The 22,989-nt window shown below is 47.0% G+C and overlaps 1 protein-coding gene across 1 annotated transcript in view; it reads left to right on the top strand.

Moving 5' to 3' along the window:
• LOC119461495 (sodium- and chloride-dependent GABA transporter 1-like) overlaps positions 1 to 22,989 on the top strand; it is a 59,581-nt gene that overhangs the window by 22,412 nt on the left and 14,180 nt on the right. The window contains exons 2-5 of the mRNA XM_037722832.2: positions 16,500 to 16,631; positions 18,607 to 18,841; positions 20,499 to 20,631; positions 22,429 to 22,563. Of these exons, the coding sequence (XP_037578760.1) occupies positions 16,500 to 16,631; positions 18,607 to 18,841; positions 20,499 to 20,631; positions 22,429 to 22,563 (635 nt within the window). The remainder of the gene's footprint in view (positions 1 to 16,499; positions 16,632 to 18,606; positions 18,842 to 20,498; positions 20,632 to 22,428; positions 22,564 to 22,989) is intronic.

A 22,989-nucleotide genomic window follows, 5' to 3' on the forward strand; every position in this document is an offset into this window, starting at 1 on the left:
AACCGCATTCAATGTTGCAAGGAACGCAGCTATAGGAACGAAACGCGTTCTAGTAGACGCACTTCGAAGCACAAAAGCGGGAGAGAAACGTGCACAGCGTCTTTGGGTTGCCTTGACTTTTGAAAAATCAGCGGTGAAACAGTTGCGAGACAATTTCGCGTACATATAGCTGATTCCGGTTTTTGGTTTTCCTGTCGGAAGTTCTTTGTTAGAAAAATGAACGGTAAGCGCGGAGCGCATTCGTAAAGTGGGCGTATTCACTCATTATATACTTGCTTACGGAAAAAGTTTTTTTCAGCCAGAAATAAGGCTTTCTAAGAAAAGTCAGCGAGAAATAAGACTTTCTAAGAGAAGTGCGAATATGGAAAATGTGCGTAAAGACATACACTTCCAAAATTGCAAATAACAAAGAAGTCTTTTTTTTTTTTTTTAATTTTGCCTTACCCCGCGCCCTTGAGGTAAAAGTGTGTATTCAAGGTAAAAAAGCGCCGGTTAACCTCCACGTTGTGAAAAATGGCGCCGTTATAAACGTTGTCATGTCAAGGGCATACACGGGGAGACGGTGTATCGAGGCGTCCGTATCCGTTCAAGTCTTGCGAATTTCGGCCGCCGGACGCCTTTCATCGTTGGCCGCTCTATTTACATTGCGAAGGCGTGCGCGCCAGACGCGCCTGCGTCGCCGTATACGCGAGGCGCCTGCCGAGTCTATTCTCGGTCACGCGGCGGCGGCGCATGCTTCGGGAACGCCACTCCCGTTTGCGCGTGGGGTTTAAGCCATCGTGTCGACGAATGCGGTGGTTTAGAGGGAAGGGGCGGACGGAGCACTTGGAACATCGCCTCCTCTCTTCATTGCCCGTATACCTTGCCTCTCCCACCGGCGCCACCGCTCGGAGGCGTTGCTCCCACTCTCCTCGCTTGCGAATGAAGAGAGAGAGAGAATTAAAAAAAAAGTAGAATGCTTCCGTCTTTGTCCTTCACTGTTCAAGCGCATTTTTAATGGGCGCCGAATGAGGCTTGACGAAGGATTAATTAAGCAGTAAACAGCATTCTGTATACATTAACTAGCTGATAGATCGAGCAACCTGTTCTGTTGGTTTGCATAGCGGCTATAGCGTCCACGGGCGATAGAAAGTCTTTTTTTTTTTTTTTTTTTTTTTGCGAAAGAAACTACTCGGCGTCTTGGCTAGTATTGTCTGTCACTGCCAATTTCTTTTGTTTTCTTTATTATTTTTATTTTCGTTCGCGCTTGCCACCGCAGCATCTCTTTACACTAGTCCCGTGCTCTGTGCAGTGAATTTCGACATATGATGGCGAACACGACAATCCTGCCGCGAGAACAGAAAACTAGACGGACATGCGAGAAACGTCGACATATGGGCTTCTTAAAATGTGTCTGCAAACGAGGCGAAGATCCTTTGCCGCCCTTTTATTCCTCGCGTTTGAAAAGTGGGACCGCCTCTCCTTGATCCGTCGCGCGCTGTTCGAGAAAAAAAAAATAGAAAAAGGTTATGACTCCACTGAACCCCCTTCGCTGGCTTCCGCACTCCTTACTCTGACGTCAGCACCCGAGCGCGGCTCCGTCGAGCGAAAATAGGAGGCGGCTGCCACGCGTCCTCCTCTATCCGTGCCATCTACGCGGCAGGCCGGAGCCGTCCACAATGGGGCACACGGCGGACGCGGGGTCCACACACCTTGCAGTGGGAGCTTCGGTCGCGGGGCGGTGATTTCTGGCGTTGAGCCGGTATACGGATGCAGCGTCACGTGGCCCTACACCGCTGCTCTCTTTTCAGAGCAGGGCGATGGTACAAATGGGCGAGGGGAGGGAGCGAGAGAGAAAGGGGGGGGGGGGGGTGAGTAAGCTGGTAAGAGCAAGCGGCATCCTCGTCAGGGTGAAGAGGAGCGCGGCCATAAGAAAAGAAAAGAAAGAATAACCGAAACAATTCGGCAACGGTGCGAGACTCGGAGGCGCCGCGGTAACACCGAAATACGAACAGCTATACGAAGCGTGACATGCGCGTCTTATACGCCATCGTTTCTCCGATCGCACTACATGGAACAACCGACGGAAGAGGAGAGGGCAGACGATGACACAGCTCATTCCCGCAGGTCGGCTGGAGGAATCTCCAGAGGCTATAGCTATGTGCAGCAGAAAGACTTTCTTGTACACGGAAAGGGACATCGGGCTGTAGTAAGTAGTAGTAGTAGTTTATTGCGAATCGTAAGAGGAACGAAAGTGAAATGCTGCGATCATCGTAACTGTCTCACTTCTCAGTGAACGCCTGAACTGTATCGATAACGCGGAGAATCTACGAGACAACAGAGTGATCGGGAGGGGTTGTTGTCCTGATTAAGGCAATTCTTTTTCTCTAAACGTTGGCTTCAGAGACATTCGTTGATCGGCCATTGTTTATCATTTCCCGCGAACCTCTGTCGTTTCTTTTTCTTTTTTTTCTTCTTCTATTTTGATATAACAGAAGTAATACAGAAAAGGATAGGAAATTCGCATTAAAGGCTGCAGCACATCAATGCTCATTACAACATTCAGAATGTAAGGAACAGAAGGCATAAAAATGATATTACCCATCTGAACATGAAAATAACAAAGCAAGAAATGTGAGACTGTGTTACCGGAGACGTTGCCAGGCGTTGAGACGTTTTAGACGCGGATCGAGGCAAGTTAGTCGGGGGCCAATTCTGGACAGCTCGCTGTCGTTGTCGGCAGTAGTCACCTGCATGGTCTGATTGGCTCGCAGGGTCGTGATATCCTCTCTGATTGGCTCACGCGAAAACATCCTCGGCGGGGTTCCGCTGTGTCCAAATAGTATTGCGAGATGCAAATTACACGCCTCAGGGACACTCTATAACTGCCTTTCGCTCGCTCGCGCGCGCGCGCGCGTGCGTGTGTGTGTGTGTGTGTGTGTGTGTGTGTGTGTGTGTGTGTGTGTGTGTGTGTGTGTGTGTGTGTGTGTGTGTGTGTGTGTGTGTGTGTGTGTGTGTGTGTGTGTGTGTGTGTGTGTGTGTGTGTGTGTGTGTGTGTGTGTGTGTGTGTGTGTGTGTGTGTGTGTGTGTGTGTGTGTGCTTTCTTTTCTTTCTCGCTCGCCCTCTCTACCTCTCTATCATCCCTCACCGTATCACCTGAAGTAGCATGCAAAGCCTGGCTGACCTCTCTATAGTCGGATACAACTCTGCAGTCTGCAGTGAAGCCCCGCCCACGCCCTCATAATCGCCAGCCACTGTTCCTCCGCGAGGCTGCAAATAGTTCGTACTTGAAACTTTCCTTGTTGCCTTAATAAGGCTTTAACCACAAAAATGGTATTATAGCGCGTAATTTCATGCGTTTTCACTCGTCTGTTATAGTGGAGCATACAAGCATGAAAAGTACAGTCGTATCAAGTACGACGCCGTTTAGAAAAGGTCACATGACGTCATAAACCATTAATTAGTAGCGAGGAGGTGTGTGACGCTGCCCTGCGCATCTCCGATCCCACCCTGCAGGACCGAGTCCTGAGGTGGGCTGAGGAGGTAGCGAAGGCCTACCACGACTGGTAGGCGGACGTCTGGCAGCACAAGGTGCTGAGACTGGAGCACACAGGCCTCCCTCTCCCCCCCCCCCCCCCCACCCCCTGGCGCCTCCCCTTTCTTAAGAAGGGAAATAAAAGTTTATTCATTCATTCATGACGACGATTTTGTTTGCTTCTGCGATTGGCTGGCGGAGTAACACAACCCTGCGCGATCCGTGTGCCTTTCTTGCCAACTGCTGTTTTTTTTTTTTTTTTTTAAGTTGTATCCTACTATAGATACCATTAATCTTTCTCTCTCTCTCTCTCGAACCAGCACGTGTAAGCACTATACATGTACAGCAGGCTGCAGCGATAACGCTATTGACACCGCGCAAAGGCCTTTTCGTTTATTTCAGTCTGACGTGGCCAGCGCACGTGTCCCCGGAGGGGAGTCTCCTCGTTTCACGGCACTCGTGTAACAAAGGACGTCGACATGCTTGAACGGAAAACGCGTGGCTCGTTTGGCACGTCGCTCGTGCTGGGTGTTCCGCGCGCGTCTGTGACCGTATTCTGGGCAAACCGCACGCGTCCGGTTCTCGCTCGCTGAATTCATCGATCGCGCAGGACCATCAGCCTCCCCCCCCCCCCCCCCCCCCACACCCACACCTGTAAAGGTTGTTAACCTCGGGTTTCTCGTCTGAAATGACTTAGTAAAAAAAAAGGCAAAAATAACATGCAAATCCAACGCAGATGTTGAAATCTGTGTGAAGCGAAGATTTCTCGAAGTGGTTAATTAAATGCTGCTATACAACTGTAATCAGCTTGCGCGAGACAGGGGTAATTGGAGATCGCTGGGAGAGGCTTTCGTCCTGGCAGTGGATGTAAACATATGATGATGATGATAAAGCTTTTCACGTGCTGCAGTGTTTTGCATCGTAGTGATTACGTGCACAAGACTGTCTACGAGGTCGAAGAAAATTTTGGGGGGTCGGTCACCCACCTGTGTAAGTACTGCATACAATGAGTGCGAGGGGAGTTTCGGGGGGGTGGGGGGGGGGGGGGGGCACGTACCGTGCAGGTATGTATTGCGTGGCCCCAGCCACGTAATACACATGCGGCGCTTGATCCTGTAACGGCTGTCCGGGCCGCAGTGTCCTGTTGAGTCTGAGGGCGAGTCGCCCTTTAAGGATTGGGAATAACCTTTCTGCAACCGGACTGACGGTAACCCAGCTCAGTAACACGTTCCCAGTGCATTGTCAGTGTTGCCAGCGCGTCGTCAGCGTTGCCAGTTTTTGTCAGGCGTAAAGCGGCCCGGAAACTTGCAGAGGGGACTGCGCCGTTGGTTAATACCACGGTTTATACAATTCAGGTATCGTCGTCAATGCAGCGATGATGTACCTCATGCGTCACCGTTCCGGACCTGTTACCGAGCTGCCCTCCTCCCGAGCTATTCGTCAGTGTTGCTGCTAAAATACCCTCCTGTAAAGAGAGCTTCACCTTTCACAAGGGGAACTCGTGACAGCTGCGAGCGATCCTAATGACTTTGAGGGGAAGTATCTGAACGGGGGCGTAGGGGTAGGGGCGGCGGCGGCGGCCTTAGCGTCGCACTTACCACGACAATGTATTGTTTTCAGGTGCGTAAACGGCTGTCAAAAGACACGCACGCCACGAGCATTCAAGCCTCGAAAACGTTTCTCTCTCTCTCTCTCTCTGTGTGTGTGTATCATGTGCGCGCGCACGTCACCAGCGCGGCGCAAAAAAACTGTGTGTGTTTGTGTCCCACAGGTAAGGTTGGTCATTCGGTCAAGGTAAAGCTCGTACTGGTGTCGTGTCGCGAATGCCTTGCTGACTTGTTTCGCATTCTGTTCCAGCCAAAACACACACAGCCGACGGCCTCGCGCCCCACCGTTTGCGTGGGCGCTCGTTCGCCTCGCACTTCTGAAACCGAGAGGCAGAGATCATGTGTCGGTCGCTCTGTGTCTCTGCATAGGTATCTATCTGCACGCCAATGTACTATATATATATATATATATATATATATATATATATATATATATATATATATATATATAACAATGTTATGCGTATACCCAATGCCCGCCGTGTTCGAAACCAGTCGCTTGTTTTCTTTGAACCCTCCGGTGTCTGCTCTGTCGCACGTGCTGTCCTGCAGCAGTGTGCGCATCGAACCACTGGCTTTGTAACAAGACCAAGTAGTATAGCCGTACACACCGTGCCTTTTGTGTACGTACAGCGAAATACCTGGTGTAACGAAATCTCTTTATTTACCCCTACAGAAGGGAGAGCTGCTTGACTGCCAGGCTATATAGCATAATACGCATACCTGAACACTAGACGCAAACGCCAGTTTTAGTGGTGACGTCTGGTGACGTTGCGTTGAACCAAAGCGCGTAGGGACCTTAGTGCTATGACTCGTAACTGTGAATGCTGACAATTGTGTCAGCAGCGACGTAATCATCGCAAGTGTATTTTCGTATCTCTCTTTTTTTTTTTTTTTTTAGAATAGAAGAAGGGCAACACGAGAACGTTTCTAGCACATTATGGTTCATCCCAGCTTCACGTGACGTTAACTGTACTACTGTTACCGGATACGTCTTCCGGTATTCGGTTTTGCGTCTATGCTTTGCGCTAAACTCTTTAAGTACGGTAGTTGCAAACGAAATAATTGCTCCTGTTCCGATATAACGGCCGCGCTACGTCTCCGCTATGCTCCGCTAGCTATCTGCAATATATCTTTTACAATGTACGATTCCTTATGTCATCTCATCGATATGCAGCAGAGAGAATGCAGTGTCTATAGGACATTGCTGTTCTTATTTAGATCCCCTGCTTACAGGCCACTCACGCATCCGTGTCGCTACTCGTCTCGTGGAAGCGGCCGTGCTGAGGCTATTCCCCCATTCTTATTCACGAGCAAAACACCGAATTAGCCACTGTTCAACCACGTTGACCCACTAACGCTACCGCAAACAGCTTGTCAGGACACATGTCCACAGTCGCCCGTGGCCAACGCTGCCTTTCTATGTTGTGATTATAAATTTCCATGGCTCAAACAGCAGTCAGGGGACAGTGAAGTGCACATTTGTGACAAACACAGAAGTTTGTTGTGTTAAGCTAAGCGTCCTTTATATGTTCCCAGTGCGCATCAGACATATCCTTTTTTAGCTCCATCGTAGTATGGATCGCAATATTCAATCGGCTAGCCCGGCTATGCTATTTCATTTTTGCCTTATGACTTTCGTGCCTCGCATGCGGCAATGTATTTCCTTCATTTGTTAGTTTCTTTTTTTTTTTTCCCCCGATTACATGTATGCAGTGATGCACCTCGCAGAATAGCATCACTTCGTTTTCTTAGCCTTCGTCGTTTTATCAAGCGATAGATAAAAAAAATAACCGCCAGTGTCACAGCACATAACAAACGGCAGGAAAAAGCAAGCGTTAAACTCAACATATAAATGTACACTGCCTCTGAGTTCCGACATAATAACGTGCATATATGTTCAGGTTCGCTGTACGCAGACGCCCGCCAGAGTCCTTCCGGAAAGTCTGAACTGTTCATTCTGCTCTCCAAGTGCGATCGAGCCTTCAAAAAGCGTCGTTCAAATACCACAACGTAGCTGTTTGCATATACTGTTGTGCAAGCGTACTTAGACGCATCAATTAGCGAATCGTAAAGGTTATGCTTCACTACGAATTGAAGATGAGTCAAACAGAAAGAAAAAAAAAAAAACTTGACATGCCCTTGCCCATAACCAGAACTCTTTCTAAACCTTGTTTGCCCTTCCGGGCGTGTTAGTGCTTTCTTTCTTTCTGTTTTCTTTGTTTATCAAGTGGTGAGCGGAATATAATGTGGTTAGGCAAGGTCATTTCTGTTTGAGGGTACGGAGGCTGCCGCGAACGCACACTGTGGCAGACGGACCGGTTCAGACTGGATTCGTCTTGAACCGGGTCCGAGGACGCGCCGGAATGGCGTCCTCGGAATCTATACACGTTCACAAGACGGAGCGTAAATATTTGCATACGAAAGAACGCGCAACTGAATCTTAAAGCGAAGGCGCAACAAGATGCACCGTTGAGGTCGATCAGCCTGACCTCGGACACGAGTGGAATTCGTTTGAGCTATGCAGCCTAACGTACAAACAAAGAAGTGAAAAAAAGAGAGATAGAGAAAAAAAAAAGAAATCCCTGCGAGGGTCGTGTTGCACGCGTTATTATAAGCTCGCCTGTTGACATTTAAATAGACGCACGTGCTTTGTATACAATAGAGCAATCGATTATCAGCACAGCCGCTCCAGAGTCAATGACTGTTCTTTTCAACAACCGCTAGGAGCTATGCCCACTTGAATTCCGTAGCAAACAGTTTCGCTGAGGGGAAGGGCGGTAATACCGGCCTTGCTTGAACTTGACAGGCAACCTGTCTATGCAGTGTGAAAAACAAATATTTGGTTCGTGGCTTATAATTAATTCAGCGGCAGCAACTGAAGCCATGCCAGTGCTAACAGGAAAAAAAAATAACTGTGGCGCACGTGGATCAGCCTGGTTTCTTTCGGTACTTTACGTTCGCCGCCGCACTGCGGCTATACCGCATGCAGTTGCATGCATGTGGTATGCCTGGAGGTGCAATATTTGTCCGGGAATATGAAGTCCAGTGTTCTTGCAGTGATTAGCCACGATGTTTAATTGGAACACCTATATCATTGCAGAAAGAAGCCAACTTTCTGGTGCTCACTTTGCAATTGTTTTCTTCTCCCCTATTTACGTATAGCTAAAGACCCGAGTTCATTGTTGCAGCCTTAATACTTAGCACATTTTCAACGTTCATGGCTTGGTCCTGTTGCGTTGGGTGGAATCGAAGCTGTAGCTTCAGCACTGTACGAGATGTCGCGCATGTTTCCTTCTTCCATGGTCTTGAATAGTGTATGCCAAAAAAAAAAGAAAGAAAATAGTTAAAGGAACAGACGGTGGTTGCTGCGTGCGTTTGTATCTCGTATTACATCATTCTTGCACCAGAATGATCAGTGTTTCACCTTATTGTATGCATATTCTTTGTTGCCTATACAGTACTAGGTACAGTAGTAGGTGCCACAATGCATACTCGGAAGCCTACGCAAAACAGTGGGACTTGCGGTGTTATTTCGAAGTCGCAGTATTTTGCGTAGACCTCCGAGCACGCAATGGGGCACCGGAAGAGGGCGCTACAAAACCAAAACACTTTGGCTAGGTGACTATTTGTCGCCGCCCCGTTTCAAAGGGGATGCCAATAAATCATCATCATCATCATCACTTTGGCGTAATGCTCCGGCAAAGAATTGCCCATCGCAGGCTCTTCGTTTGGTTATTGATGCATGTCGTGTTTTCTTGCCTGTTGAGCAACGCCGATTACTTGTCAAAGGATTACTTGTCAAAGAAACCAGGCTGACAAGGGCGGTGTCGGCATGCGGCGGAGCAGACCACGGAGAGTGGTATAGATGTATGGCAAACTCGCGCTTCGAGAGTGAACCACGTGATTTGCGGCACTTTGCCCACGCTTTCTTTTCTTTTCTTTTTTTTTTTTTCTTGCTTCTCGCGCATGGAGTCCGCGTTCGCGCGTTCATACCATATACTCGCTTCCAGCTCTGCGGGGTCACGAAAGCCTTCGTGGCCCTAAACTGCGCTCCTCTCTTTGTAGGTCGGAGAGGAGCGAAACATTTGGTCCCCCCCCCCCTTCTCGCCCATCTACTGCCCTGCCCTCCTCCCGACGCCCCTTTGCCCTCCCGCTTCCCTTACCTGTGCTTTTACCCGAGACCTTCTCCGAAGCCCCGCTCCCCGTCGCCAACAAAGTACGCGACCACGTGAAGGACTGCACGCCGAGGCACACGTCGTCCCTAGCTCCTGACCTCGTATACCCTTGCTCTGTGCTTCGAAACGTCTTCCACCACGAACTAGCACGCTTGTTTTCTTTTCTCTCGCGTGTCTGCCTGTTCTTGCCTCTTGGTTACCACAGTGCCCACGCACGACATGATCCGTGCGCTTGCTCGTGAGATTCCGGTGCGCCCATACCTTGCAGCGTACCTATCGCCGGCTGCCGCGACTTCCGACGGCGTTAATAAAATTTCACGGAGAGGAATGGAAGCCTGACAAACTCGGCATCCTCATCGCGTGTTAGCGGGCGAATGAGGTTAGGCCTAACCTACATCACATTATTCGGCTAAGAGGCGGTGCTCTGTAGTCGCAATCTGCGGCACGCAGATCAGTTTTCGGTGTACAGCTTATACGGATGCTATAGCGGCCAGCTTCAAGTGAGGTGGAAAATACGAGAAAGTACTGTCATTGCGCATTTTCCTCACCGGAACATGGACATTATGTGGATGGGGGTTTGAGGTTTGCCTCTCTGCTCCAATAAAGTATCAACACGGACAGCGTTTCCGTCTAGCCGCACGTTCCCGTGATTAGACGCACGAAATCACAGTAATCACAGACTCCCAGAAGAAAGCCGCCATGTGGTTCTCTGGAATCGCCAATGGAGCTATACGCGTCTTAAGATGTTATCAAATGATACGCAACAGAAGTTCATCGACATCGCATTTAACATCATATTCTGCGCATAGCGTTCAATCTACCAGTTTAATGTGACCCGGAATGACAGCTACGTGTCATCTTACCGTGTTTATCTCGAAATCAGGGCTGGAAGTCTGTTTTGCTTTAACACACAGTATAGTCACGAATGCGTTCTGATACGATGACGCGCAGTAAAGGTGCAGGATTCTATCCAACGCGTTTGTGCGAAACGCCTGCTTGACTTCGCACTGACGAGTTCAGGTCACCGTCAGAATGCTTCTGCTTATTAATTGATAACCTGCAGCTTCCGTGTTGTCACTTGCCCTTCTTGCTTTTCAATTAAAAAAAGCACTCATTTTCTAAAACTGGAGCAATGCTTCGTAAAACAATCTATAGCACGCTCCACATTTGCGCGCCGTCTCTACATCGTCCCTCCAAGGCAGCCTGATCGCATGCCCAGCTTCATTATCAGTTCGTGCTCGTATGCCCGCGTCCTCTCGTTTCCTTTTATCCCTAATTCGCGGATCGCACGGATCGTCACGTCCTTTTCCCCTTTTAACCTAGTCGCACCACTTTCCTCGGTCCCCAGGCCTCACCTTCACCACTCCCAGCCGCGCCTCTCCCCGTTATTTCTGGGCACCTCTCCTCCTCAAACGTCTGTTTTTCACCCTCCCCCTCCCTATACCTTTCCCTACATTCCGTGCCGTTCCCTTCCTCGATCTTACATTTCCCTTTATCCCCAAGCCCCTCCTTTCGCCAACCGCCTTGTTCCCACCGATTTCTTTCCTCAGTGCCCATTTTCCTTCCCCGAACGTCCCTCTCCTATTCCCTTTTCCTTTTTTTCTCCTCCCCCCCCCCGCCCCCCTGCGGCTTCTTTCTCTGGCGACGACGGTGCCCCCGTGCGGCGCGAGAGAAGTCCTCGAGGAGGAGGAGTTTATCTGTGGTGGTGGTGGGTGTTTAGGGGACACAGGCATCAGAGCCCCGATGCGCTTCGATCGAGCCAGGGGCTCTGACCCAAGAGCGAAGCTCTTCTCTCAGGACGAGGAGCGAAGAAGCGGGCCGTGGGGGGCCGCCTCTCCACGGCGCGCCTTTTCCTCCTCTCCACACCCTGCTAGCAACAACAGGTCAGTCCCCGAGGACCCCCAAACTGTCTTTGTTTCTTCCTGCTTTTCTCTCTTTCTGTCTCTCTCTTTCTTTGTAACTTATACGCGCACAGCCTTCGGAGTAATGCGCTAGAGAATGATTAAATATTGAACGATTCCATATGTTGTGGTTGTAGCAAGCTTGAATAGTTGTTTCTGGATGCAGAAAGCAGATGGCTCTGACGCGGACACGTAGAACGACGACACCGACACGATATTTGAAGATGAGTTGAAGTGGTGCTCGCGTGTCGTCGTTCTCGTTCGTCTGCATAGATAATAAGCACATTCACGTGGTGTTCTGCCTAATGAACTGTGAGTGTCCAATGGTCTTTTTGAGCAACACGCAGAATGACGTGGACTTACTATTTGTCCACCCAGAACACCACATGAATGGTGCTAGTTTACCATGCGAATTATGTACAACATTACGTAAGAGGTTCTTTTCGAAACTGGCCTCTATGGAGGCGTGACGTGTTTTTCTTCAACTTTTTTTTAGAAATGTAATTGACACGATGCTATTGTTGCTGTTGCAAAAGAAAAGGAAACTGTATCTGGTGCTTCTATGCGATTGAACAGTGTGAATCGTGCATGTTGGTGTGATATTCAAGAACTTGCTGTTTAATACGTGATGTCGTGACTTTGCAAGAATGAAACGACAGGCCAAATTTAGACAAGGCTGCTTAGTCTCAGGCAATGCTAGAAGGCAAGGCCTAGAGCGAGAACCGCGACTCGTGAGACCCACGATGACGACGTTATCCCTCCATATGGTTAGTATGAGTCGCTCTAGTTCCCAACGCTTCCTGAACATTACGCGCGCGACAGATGCTCTCTTTCGTTCTCAGAATCAGCTTTTTGAAGGAATACTTAACGCCAATCGCAGTTTCGAGACCTCAACAATAGGTTCCCAAAATTTTGCATCGAGCAAGTATATAGGACATGTTAGTCTATGTCACTCTGCACCGAATGTTTTACGATCACACCATTTGAGTAGGCTCTAGATAAGGTTTCACAGTTTGGATAAGGTTTCACAGTTTGGCATGTCCAGTGGCCATAAACATATTATTGTCTACTTACTTTTTCGATACGTTTGCTTTTCAATAATTTTTTTTCTGGATCGGTTAGAATGTCCTGAGCACCTTACCCCCCAAAATTAGAGCGAATTTCAGTGAACATTTATAGGTTTCGCATGGTCTTGCCCCATTTTCTTTTTTCGTTCACGACACTGCACTGCTCCAAGCAAACTTGGAGTAAGCCTGGATACGGCCGGTTCTAGCCACCCTAGCCTGGATGACCACTTTAGGTCGAGTAGTGTTGCTTTCCTTCTTTTTTTTTTTTATGCGTATGAAGATCTTACGCTTGCGCTGTTCTCTCGGTGACTTGGCTTGATTTGGTCTGTCGTTCACCGAAAGGATGCCAGAAGTTCTAGAGCCGCAAATAATGGCGCCATAGTCAAGTGTCTTACTTGTGTCGCGTAGAGAAACTTTCAGCATGACGAAGCCAACGTCTTTCCTTGAACGAAGCGTGTACATCTTCTGGCCTTCTAAACTATATCTTTCATGCGCTAAAAGTAATGAGAGAAGGCGTTTATGCGAACACCAGAAATGGCGCTATTCTTTTGGTATTTGACTTCCACGAGGCTGTCCTATGTCAGTCCAAAGTATATAAATTTGTAATTTTATTGACGGAAATAAGTTTATGTTGTAGATGTGCTCAAATGCGGCACAGTTGCTCGAATAGTTAAACACGGCTTACTACAGGATCATATATGCCGAGCTTGACCAACTATAGTATGTGTAGATTACTTGTGCTGCGGTCATCTTAATGTGCTACCGGTTTTAGCGCCGCAGGCCTGTTATACAGAGGGTTATTGGTGCCAACTCTAGATAAGCAGCAGTTTACTAAGTAGTAGCGTGCCTCTAATTTGGAGCATTAACGAATGGAAGCTTTGGGGTATACACGCATCTCCAGAAGTTAACGGTACGCGAAACCACGACAGCCTAGAGTGCCTCATCCAGTGTTGTACTCCGTTATTCCAGCAGGATTAAATATTGAACGCGAAAGCAAGCTGGGGGCTCAGGTTTAGAAGTGAACTACAACAAACGTTACTTAACACAATGCTTGGCTGGGACCTGGCCGACTGTGTGCTAAAAAAAAAGAAAGAACTATATCGACGCGCCAAATTGTGTAAAAGTTGGACGCAAGCCCAGCTCAGTGGTGGTGCAATTTTGGAAGAGCGCGCCAAGCCTAAGACAGATCCGCTCGTCAAAGAACGTTGGCCTTGTCCACTGAGATTCAGCCAAGCCTGCCACAGCCGCCAGAGCTCCCCTGGCTCTACAATCTTGCTGTTAGACACACACCTCTCTCTTTCTCTGTGCCTCAAAGCCATGCAGTGCCACTTGCCAGGGCATGAATAGCGAAAAAAAATATAGAGGGGAAGGGGATGAGAACATTGAGTTTAGCGTTTACCTCAGCAGCAACATTATTTTCAGAGCGTGTTTTTTAACACAAGCGCAACTTAATTATCGCTAGCGTAACATCACCACAACATTGGGGCTCAGCCATTCAACGATTACATCAATAATCTAAAGCAGATAAAGGAGGAAGGTTAATCAGTAAAACGTTTTTGTGTGTTAGGAGACGCCTGCTTTTTATTGTTGTTTTCCTGCAATGCAGGACAGAAATCCTGAATAATTGCGTTGCTGAAGCCCCAAGAAAAGTTCAATAGCAATAACACGTAGATAAAATCATCTGCGGAAGAACGAGCGCTGTTTGGCTTCACCTAAGTAGTGGTAATTGCGCGGCGAAGCCACCTTTCAGTAAAACCCGCACGTATAGTTTTTTTTTTTTTCTTTTTTTTTTTTTTTTTTTTTTTTAAGGGGGACGGGGGAGTCGATGTGATGATCAGATAAGGATAGTTTCACATTTGAAACACGAAACGTGAATATGTGTGCTTCTAAACAACCGTTTAAGTAGGACGCGGTCAACTTCAACAGTAGTTCTCACCCCTGACTGCTTTCCTGCAGACTAGAAAGAAAAAAAAAAAAAAAGGAAGGAAAGAAACGTTTATGGAACTGAACAGCTGAATGAAGGTTGTAAGAAGGAGGAGGAGAGAAAGAGAGGAGGCAGGGATGTTGACCAGAAATGCGTCTGGTTGGCTACCCTACTCTGGGGGACAGGAAAGAGGGAATAGAAAGATGAGAAAGAGAGAGGAGGGGAAGAAGCAGCAAAGAGCTTAGAGGCTCATTGTAGTCTATGTAGTCTATGTAGTCTCGCTTTATTTAATGCCATAATTATTTCTTTCCTTTATAAGGAATGAAATATTGTGATAATTTAATGAGCAAGAAATGTGATACGAATTTTGTGCGAAGGTCAGATGTAAATGCATATTAAGCTGCATGCAAAAGGATGCCGAGATGAAAATCAAGTCTATGCAACATTTTGGTAGTAGAAAAAAAGTGACCGGTTAATTCTGTGCCATTCATCGTTTTTTTTTTTTTTTTTGTACAGGATCGACCTCTCTCAGGCACAACTCATTAGCACTCACTCCTATGTAGCTTCAACGTTTCTTTCACTTTAGTGGGGAAAAAAGAAGCGGTACATACTGCGCCGAACAGAGGATAATGAAAGGTTAGCCTACCGGCCTCCACTTCAAGATTAAACGGCCATAAGGGTTTGATTGCTAATGAAGTGTTATTTCCCTAAGATGAGGGCGACCCTGTACATTCTGATGTTGTTTCCTGCGACGATGACTGTATGTGTGTGTGTTGCCGCAGTCACATAAAATGAAGTAAGGGTATACAACGCTCGATACTAATCCGATAGATTATTGATGTCTTACAAATAGCGACTAAAGAGCCGACTCAGAAAGATATGCGACACCGAATAAATGTTCGCTGACCAAGGCTGTTGCCAGTCCTTTCGTTAAGAAAGATCCTTCTCTCTTGCTCACAGTGAGTGACGTCGCTGGGCAGATAACGCTCTCTTCTCACTATACACTCTCGCTCTAGCCAGGGGTCGGAAGGGGTGCGGGGGGACGACGGGGGAGGGGGGGGGGTGTTGTCAGGAGGAGATAATAGGGCTCGGTCGGCTCCACCCTTCGGTCTTGCAACACCGTAAACAGAGGGCGAGTTAACTGGAGATACAATACAGCTATACAGGAGAAGGAGGCGGAAGAAAGAAAGAAAGGCAGGGAGGTTAACCACAATGACGTCTGGTTGGCTACCCTACACTGGTGGAATGGGAAAGGGGAACACAAAGATGACAGGGAGAGAGAGGAGGGAAGTTGACGAAGCCGACACAGATCTTGATATCTATGTAAACTTCTTTCGCCCAACTGTTACTTTTTTATACACTCATTTGTCTGCTGGGGTAGCCGCTTAGGTCTTCGCGTACTTCCCTAAGACTGGGCTTATATAAACCCTATTAGAGTACGTACTTGTACAGGTGTGGCTATTTGCGAGCTCCCAAATTTTGACTAGACGAAATTTTTAAATTTGATGGAGTCTCAAAAGGGCCGAAAGAAGTTTTGTCCGCACAAGCATTTGCGTCCGTATACCTAACTAGAGCGCCTTTGATTTCATGTGACTGCGACATCACGGATTTTTTTCTTCTTGCTTTCTCTATAGTCCCTGTGTGCGACGTTCGATCTCTCTATTAATTCTCTTTGATGCGGGCTGTTTCCTTGCAGAGCAATCTAGACGAGCAAGATGTTGTGGGGGATGTCAAGCGCGTCTAACTAGATTGCTTGCACACCCGGTGATATCCGCCTCCCGGGTGCCTTAGTGTGGGACTTCTTCATGGTCCCGCATAGAAAGCGAAGCTTCATTTTTTTTTTTTTTTTTACCTTGATGATGTGTGTTTAGTCAGATTTTTTTTTTTCGTCACCATGCACTCTTGATGAAATGATTGACTGGTCAATTGCGAAAGGTTCGCCTATCACACTTATAAGGGCTGAGTCAACACATATTATTTGAGACTTGAGACAGGCAGAGGAATACCTTATCACTCTGAAAATGGAATACTTTAACCTTGTGCAATCATCGGGCCTGCCTTCTCTATCGGACGGGAAATGGATATCCCTGTAAGTGCTTCAGACGAACCTTTCACTCAAGTGTGTGATCTGCTTTTTGTGTGCGTTTGTCGCGCATTCCCTCGTGCAATGCTCTGTACGTCGAAATATCTGAACGATGATCGATTTTCATTCTCTTACAATGCGTGCTGCTTGTGAATTGATAAGCGAGCTCCTCGACGCTTCTAACACCGCCACGTTCTTTGCGTGTCTGTGTGCTTCGTTTTACAGGTGCTTTCCTGGTGCCATTTTTCATTAGCATCGTCCTCTGCGGTGTTCCCTTGTTTGTTATGGAAGTGTCGATCGGACAGTATTTGAACACGGGAGGCGTAGGCATCTGGAACCTGGTGCCCATGTTCAAAGGTATGCCTGCTCTCATCTTTCTGCCGTAAAAAAAAAAAAAAAATCATTTCCGGAATCCTTAGAAAACCTATTCATATTTTTTCTGTGAAGCCTGTGAAACAACCTACAGATAACTTCCATAGAGTATTTGTGGTCCCTAAACTGTCAATGGGGATTATAAGTGCACGTAAGTTCGTGGGAAGATTAAGACAATAAATAGGATGTAGGGTGGGATTACTGCAGAAAAATAGGAAGACTTAAGGGCTGCTTAACCATGACAAAGGCTCTCGCTCCATTTAACCTTTCACACGCAGGCACATTCACTGCTTGCATTGTTCGCGCACATTATCAAACATACACTATAAGTGCGTTCACAATCATTGTTGGTACGTTGTTCAACATACATTTATATCGAGATCGCATACGTTATTGTTGAACATGCATTGTTCGCGCGCAGAACATGCGCAGATGGTAGCGTAGCCTATGCTTCGATATGAGCACGGAACTTAGTAGTGCTGTTACTTACACTCTTCCATCAAATGGGTAGAGGGTTATATGTTATTTTTACACTCTACCGTACTATATATGTTAATTTGCTGGAAAACCTCAGTGTCCTTAAGAGAGGAAGGAAATGCGATGCTTTTCCTCGCACCTTGAGCATGTTTGTTTACAACCAATACCATAATGATCTTCCAGTGAAGCCCAAACTTTGTCACAGCTCACAAAAAGTTGTGAAAAGGCCCGATCCCGCCTTTTTACTGCTCGGTCTGTGTGAGCTGAAAGGCTATTTTTAATTTGCTTTGCACACGTTAGTTCTTTTTTTTCTCCCACAAGATGGCTATAACCATAATAAACTACATATACGCTATCGATAACGCCTAATATCTTCCGAGTTCCTTGCCTACAGTGCTGCTGTTTGCTTACTGCGTCATTAATGACGGCATAAATGCAAGTCGTCGTGCAAATTGAAATTGCCTTTTCTTCCTTCATCTAGTAGCTGATCGTAGGCGAGATAAACTATTATTGTACTTAACGTGTGCGCTTCATTTCGATCATGAATGAGTGTAGTACTTGCTCAGTATCTGCAAAACTCAATTCCTGTGGGTGATGACTGCGTGTCGCCGGAAGGCCCGGAGATATGAACTTCAGCACTTGAGCCACTGATCAGTCGCAACGTCCGGCGTAGGCTCGTCGTGTATACGATTGTTGGGTTGGTGCGTATCCGGCGGACGTGAACCGTGAGCAAAGACGCAAGGATATCGCTATGTATGTAGTTGCAAGAAGACAGCTCTGGGACAACGAATCATAAAGAAAAGAACACACGCACGATTGCGCTGACTCGCAACTTGACAGACGCACAAATCAAGCATTTGCAGCACTGCACATGTCGCATACAGGATAGCAAAAGCAAAAGGCAAACAACAGATGTTCAAGCCTGATCATCCCATTAACTGTACTCTTTATCAGTTTGCAAAACGGCATCACGGTTCTGTTTCACTCCGCCATTCGCTCTTACTATTAAAATCGAGCGTCCATGCGTCCGTTCATCCCAGCGTTCTTGTTATTTACGGTGCAACGCTATCTGGAGATCGCATGTGAGTTGTGACCTTTGTTCCAGGGTGCCATTCTGGACATTGTCAAATTCTGCCATACTGTCGACTTCGCCATCTTGTCAGCTCCGATTGGCCCAGAGGGCTGCTCGGCCTCTCTGATTGGTTCAAAATGGATCCATTACATAATTTGACAATATGGCGGAAGTTGACAATGTTCTGGACCACGTGGTGTGGTCCAGAACATTGCAATACGCAATAATGTGCGCCGCCATGTTGTCGAATTCTGCCATCTCTGCGTTTTGAGCCAAGCAAAGAAGGCATAGCTGCCCATTATGCCAATCAAACTGACAATATGGCGGAATTTGCACTCCCGCAGTGAACTATGCATGTAATGATGACATGGTTATTCTTCCTCGCCGACCTTCCCTTTCCCTTGAACTCAGGTGTGGGGTTCGCGTCGATGACCATGATTGGCCTGAGCAACATCTACTACATCGTACTGATCGCCTACACCCTGTACTACCTGGTTGCCTCGTTCCACAGCCCGCTGCCTTGGGAGCAGTGCGGCAATGATTGGAATACCGAGCGCTGCCTCGGCATCCGCGAAAACATCTCTAGCCTCGCCCCGCGGAACCTCACCGCCGCCCAGGCTGTCTCGTCCGTCAAGGAGTACTGGGAGTGAGTGTCGTGACCACGTTAATCATCATTCCATGTCCGTGGAACACGTGCTGCTTTGGACAGTGCCATATCAGATGCGTCTGTGACGTAATTTTATATGAAACACACATGCAATATATATCTGACACGCTGTTCACGTGTCAACCCTTCGATAAATTATTCCGACATGTAGCAAGGTGGGGGGGGGGGGGGGGGACGCATAATGCGCTATAAAAAGAAAAAAAAAAGTTGGCAGAGCTTATAGTGCAGATTGATTAAAACGTACCAAACATTCTGGACTGAGTCTGTGGAGACTCGGAGGTCACGTGATTCAAAGGCTCGAAAACGCTACAGTCGTATACCTGCGTATAACAAATCTGAATAGAGGGAATTATATCGAACCCACTTATGACGATCCCAGATATAACGATATATCGGTATAACGAACATACTTCGGTGCGCTTACGATTTTCCTACCCTACATATTCAAACTGCGTCCAGATATAACGATCATTTAAAGCACCACACTATTACAATAAACACATCAAATGGGGCGCACGCGAAGTGAAATATTGGCTGTGGCTTAACTCAGTTATGCCTGGGTGTGCGTAGCGAGAGGTACGGTTAATCTTATTGTTTAGCTTGGTTCTCTCTACGGTTACATCTTTATCGTTTAGCTTTGTACGTTAGAGTGTTTAGGTTTGGTTGTTACCTCTCGTTAAGTTATGGTTACATTAAAGACTAGACATTTTTAAAGTGTAACGCATTTATTTTGAAAGTCTTCATCTTGTTGTTTCTCAATTGCCACAAAGACGGCCTGATGGTCGGTGAGGGGGGAGGATAAGGGGTTGTCATCCAGTGACTTGAACACGTTTCGGGTGCTATCCTCATCTGAATCCACTCGCCTGGCCGCTTCGTACTTACGACGCTTCTCGAGGCGTGCGGCTCGTTCTCATCCATCTCCTCGGCTCGCTGCCTCCTCTTGGTTTCGTTCCGACGACGAAGCCGGGCTTCTTTCAGTCTCTCCGACTCACTTTCCATATCTGCCGATGAATCCCACCGAGCCACCCCTTCTATATATACGATGTAAAGCCGGCTCATCCTCTGTTGCAACGCGGTTTCAACGGCTCCTCCTCTGACGTCATGTCAGATGCAAGCGGCGAACGCTTGCAACACAGCCGCGCCGTGGTAACTCGAGCAGACGACACCAGATGGCACGGCGAGCGGCGCTGCCAGCTGCGGTGGTTGCCAGGCAACGGCTCAGTTCGCGGTGCAGCTACAGTAGTGCGGCCACCGGCCACAGCGAAACGGCGAGAATGCGGCCAGTGTAGCTCTCGCTACAAAAATTTCAAAACAGGCCTTCTGAAGCAGGAGAGAGTCGCGCGCCCCTCCAGTCCAACCATAACGAAGATATGACCTCCGAGATTAGAAAATTTGGACCGACTGCCACTCAAGCGTTGCTATCGATCTACGCGCGGTCCGAGGCAGTGAGAACGCGGCAATGCGCCGCCGTGCAACTTGTCAGTGGTTACTACGCCGTTATCTTGAGATCAAAAAACATGCTATTGGGATGTTGAAAAGCTGCCAGCCGATAGAACCATGACCATATTTCCGGAAGAGCTAATTGTGTCTTGACTGATAATGAAACAAAGGACATTCATTTTTCTTGTGCTTTCAGGAACAATGTGCTGGGCATCACCAATGGCTTGGAGGAAGTTGGTTCTCTACGACCTGAACTTGCCCTCTACCTCCTCTTGGCATGGTTCCTAGTGTACATAGTTATCTGGAGGGGACTCCACCAGAGTGGCAAGGTAAGGCCCTTAGAAACGTTTCCATTGAAGGCCTACACACAGGCAGTTATGTTTCGTGAAGGTTGCTGCACTTTCAATCCATCTGTTCAAAAAGTACTTTGTCACTGCTGCAGGAATGCAACCTATTTCATGAAGCTATTCTCAGATGTCAACGTGCAGAGCGAGATGAAGTCAAATGCTGCATTTACACTATCTTAACAATGAACCGCTTCCCTAGCAACGTTCCCCTTTTTACCATTTGCCCTTATCTTGTTATAGAGAGCAAACATAGGTTGAAAACCAGGAGAGCACCAGCCTCCTCCACAATCGTCAACACAAGATGACAGACTAGGTTTCCAGTGTAACTTCATTTCCTACAGTTTCATTTCTTAGGAGAGCTTGTATGAAGCATTTCACCAAGCTGTAAAATTACTTCTAGCTGAAAATCTTCATGCAAGTCACACTAAGTTACTGCAATACTTTGTCAAGTGACAAAGGTAAAAATCTTTTAGCAGATCTGTATCACACTTTGTCACTCAGCAACTTACATTGCCGCACACTGGCCGTTTTTTCAAAGCTTTTTATCTTTGGATGAAATGCTTTCTGCAAGCCGCCCCTGATTTTAATGCAACAGCAGCTGGAGCTCAAAACAATGTTTTCTTGGTCCGCCATCTGTTCTATTCTGTTACGCTGCAAAATGTGTGTTGTCATCCTCGTGCCCTCATTGTTATAGTTGTCACTATGTTGCCTTCATGTTGCTGTCATTTTCATTGTTATGCTGTCATTGTTGTCGTTGCATACAATTCTGTGAGTTTGCATGGAATCGAAGCTTTGCACAAAGTTGGGGGAATTGGGGTAGTGGGGATCGAGTGTATAATGCTGTCACAGTAAATTAGTTGACATCTGCAAAAATCACTGAAGTCTGCTGGTTTGTCATTTTGCATGTTTATTGGTGGATTTGAGAATGCTGCGCGCATTTGATTATTGCTGGCTGCTTCTGTTGCATGCTGTGCAGCTGTAGGAGCTGTATAAGCTACTTTACAAATCGGTATCGCCCCATCAGCAAGTCATTCAGCCATGGTTCAGCATAGCTGTCCTCAAAAAATGCAACGTGAATGTGTGAGGCAACTCACATGAATGAAGTAGTGCCTGCAGTCCTTTGGTTGTATCTGGTAAAATTAAAAATGTGTGCGCATGCTGATCTGTATTGTACTGAACCATTGCACCATACCGCTGCATTGCAAACCATCACCGCTCTCGCCGCTCTATAACCCATATAGTTCCATTAGTTATCTTACTTATAATTTTTTTTAACATGCAACTTCAGATAGTTCTTGTATATTGTATAGCGTTTTCACCCGAAATGTATGAATTTGTGCCCATAAATTTGTCAATATTTTTATTTATGTCTGCAGTTGGTTCCAAGTCTCTCTGTTTTTCTTTTGCATTCCCATTTTATTGTACTCGCGCTCCTTACCCAATGCCTCAAATAGAGGCCTGTAAGGTATCTTGAATAAATAAATATACATACCCAAAGCTGAAGGCAACAATCCCTTTTAGTGTTTGCATTAGTGCGGTAAGAAGGAATAGGAGGGGGGCTAATCGTGAGACCATCTATTTTCACCAGGCTACTAGATGCAATAGTACAAAGGTATCTGGCAAATTTGTGAGACATGCATGGTCTGCATAATCAATAAGATGGGATTGGGAACCTTCCTCTTATTATAATGCAACAAAAATCAGACGAGAAATTTTTATGCAGTGCCAGCCACAGTGCCTTGTCTTAATTACGTCGTCTCACCGCTTTGAACATTCCAGATTATTTGGTGCACAGCGCTCTTCCCGTATCTCATCCTCTTCATCCTGTTCATCCGTGGAGTCACATTGGAGGGCGCCTCTGAAGGGCTACTATACTACCTGCGTCCCGACTGGAGCAAGCTCAGAGATCCGAGGGTGAGCCACAGTCCTCCATTTTGTACCACGCAGAGAAAATATAGAGAAATCTTCATTATTGCACTTGATGTGAGGTGCTAGCTTACAGAAACAAGAAACACTGAAATCAAGCTGTCAAAGCAAAAACACAATGGATTAAGTTGTACTGTGTGTGTGTGTGTGTGTGTGTGTGTGTGTGTATATATATATATATATATATATATATATATATATATATACAGTGTATACAAGTAATTTCTTCTATGTTATCCTTGGTGTCATTGTTTGTTGGCTTCTTATGACATGATTAATAAAAATCGGGCCCCTCGGTTCCCTTTCTTCTCTTTCATTACATAACGAGGGCTCGAATCTGGCAACATTGATGCCTTCAGGTAGCATATGTGGGTTTATTGACCAGTTGCCTTCACCCAGAAAGATCACATACTC

Source organism: Dermacentor silvarum, chromosome 8 (genome assembly GCF_013339745.2).
Source record: "Dermacentor silvarum isolate Dsil-2018 chromosome 8, BIME_Dsil_1.4, whole genome shotgun sequence".
Lineage (NCBI taxonomy): Eukaryota > Metazoa > Arthropoda > Arachnida > Ixodida > Ixodidae > Dermacentor > Dermacentor silvarum.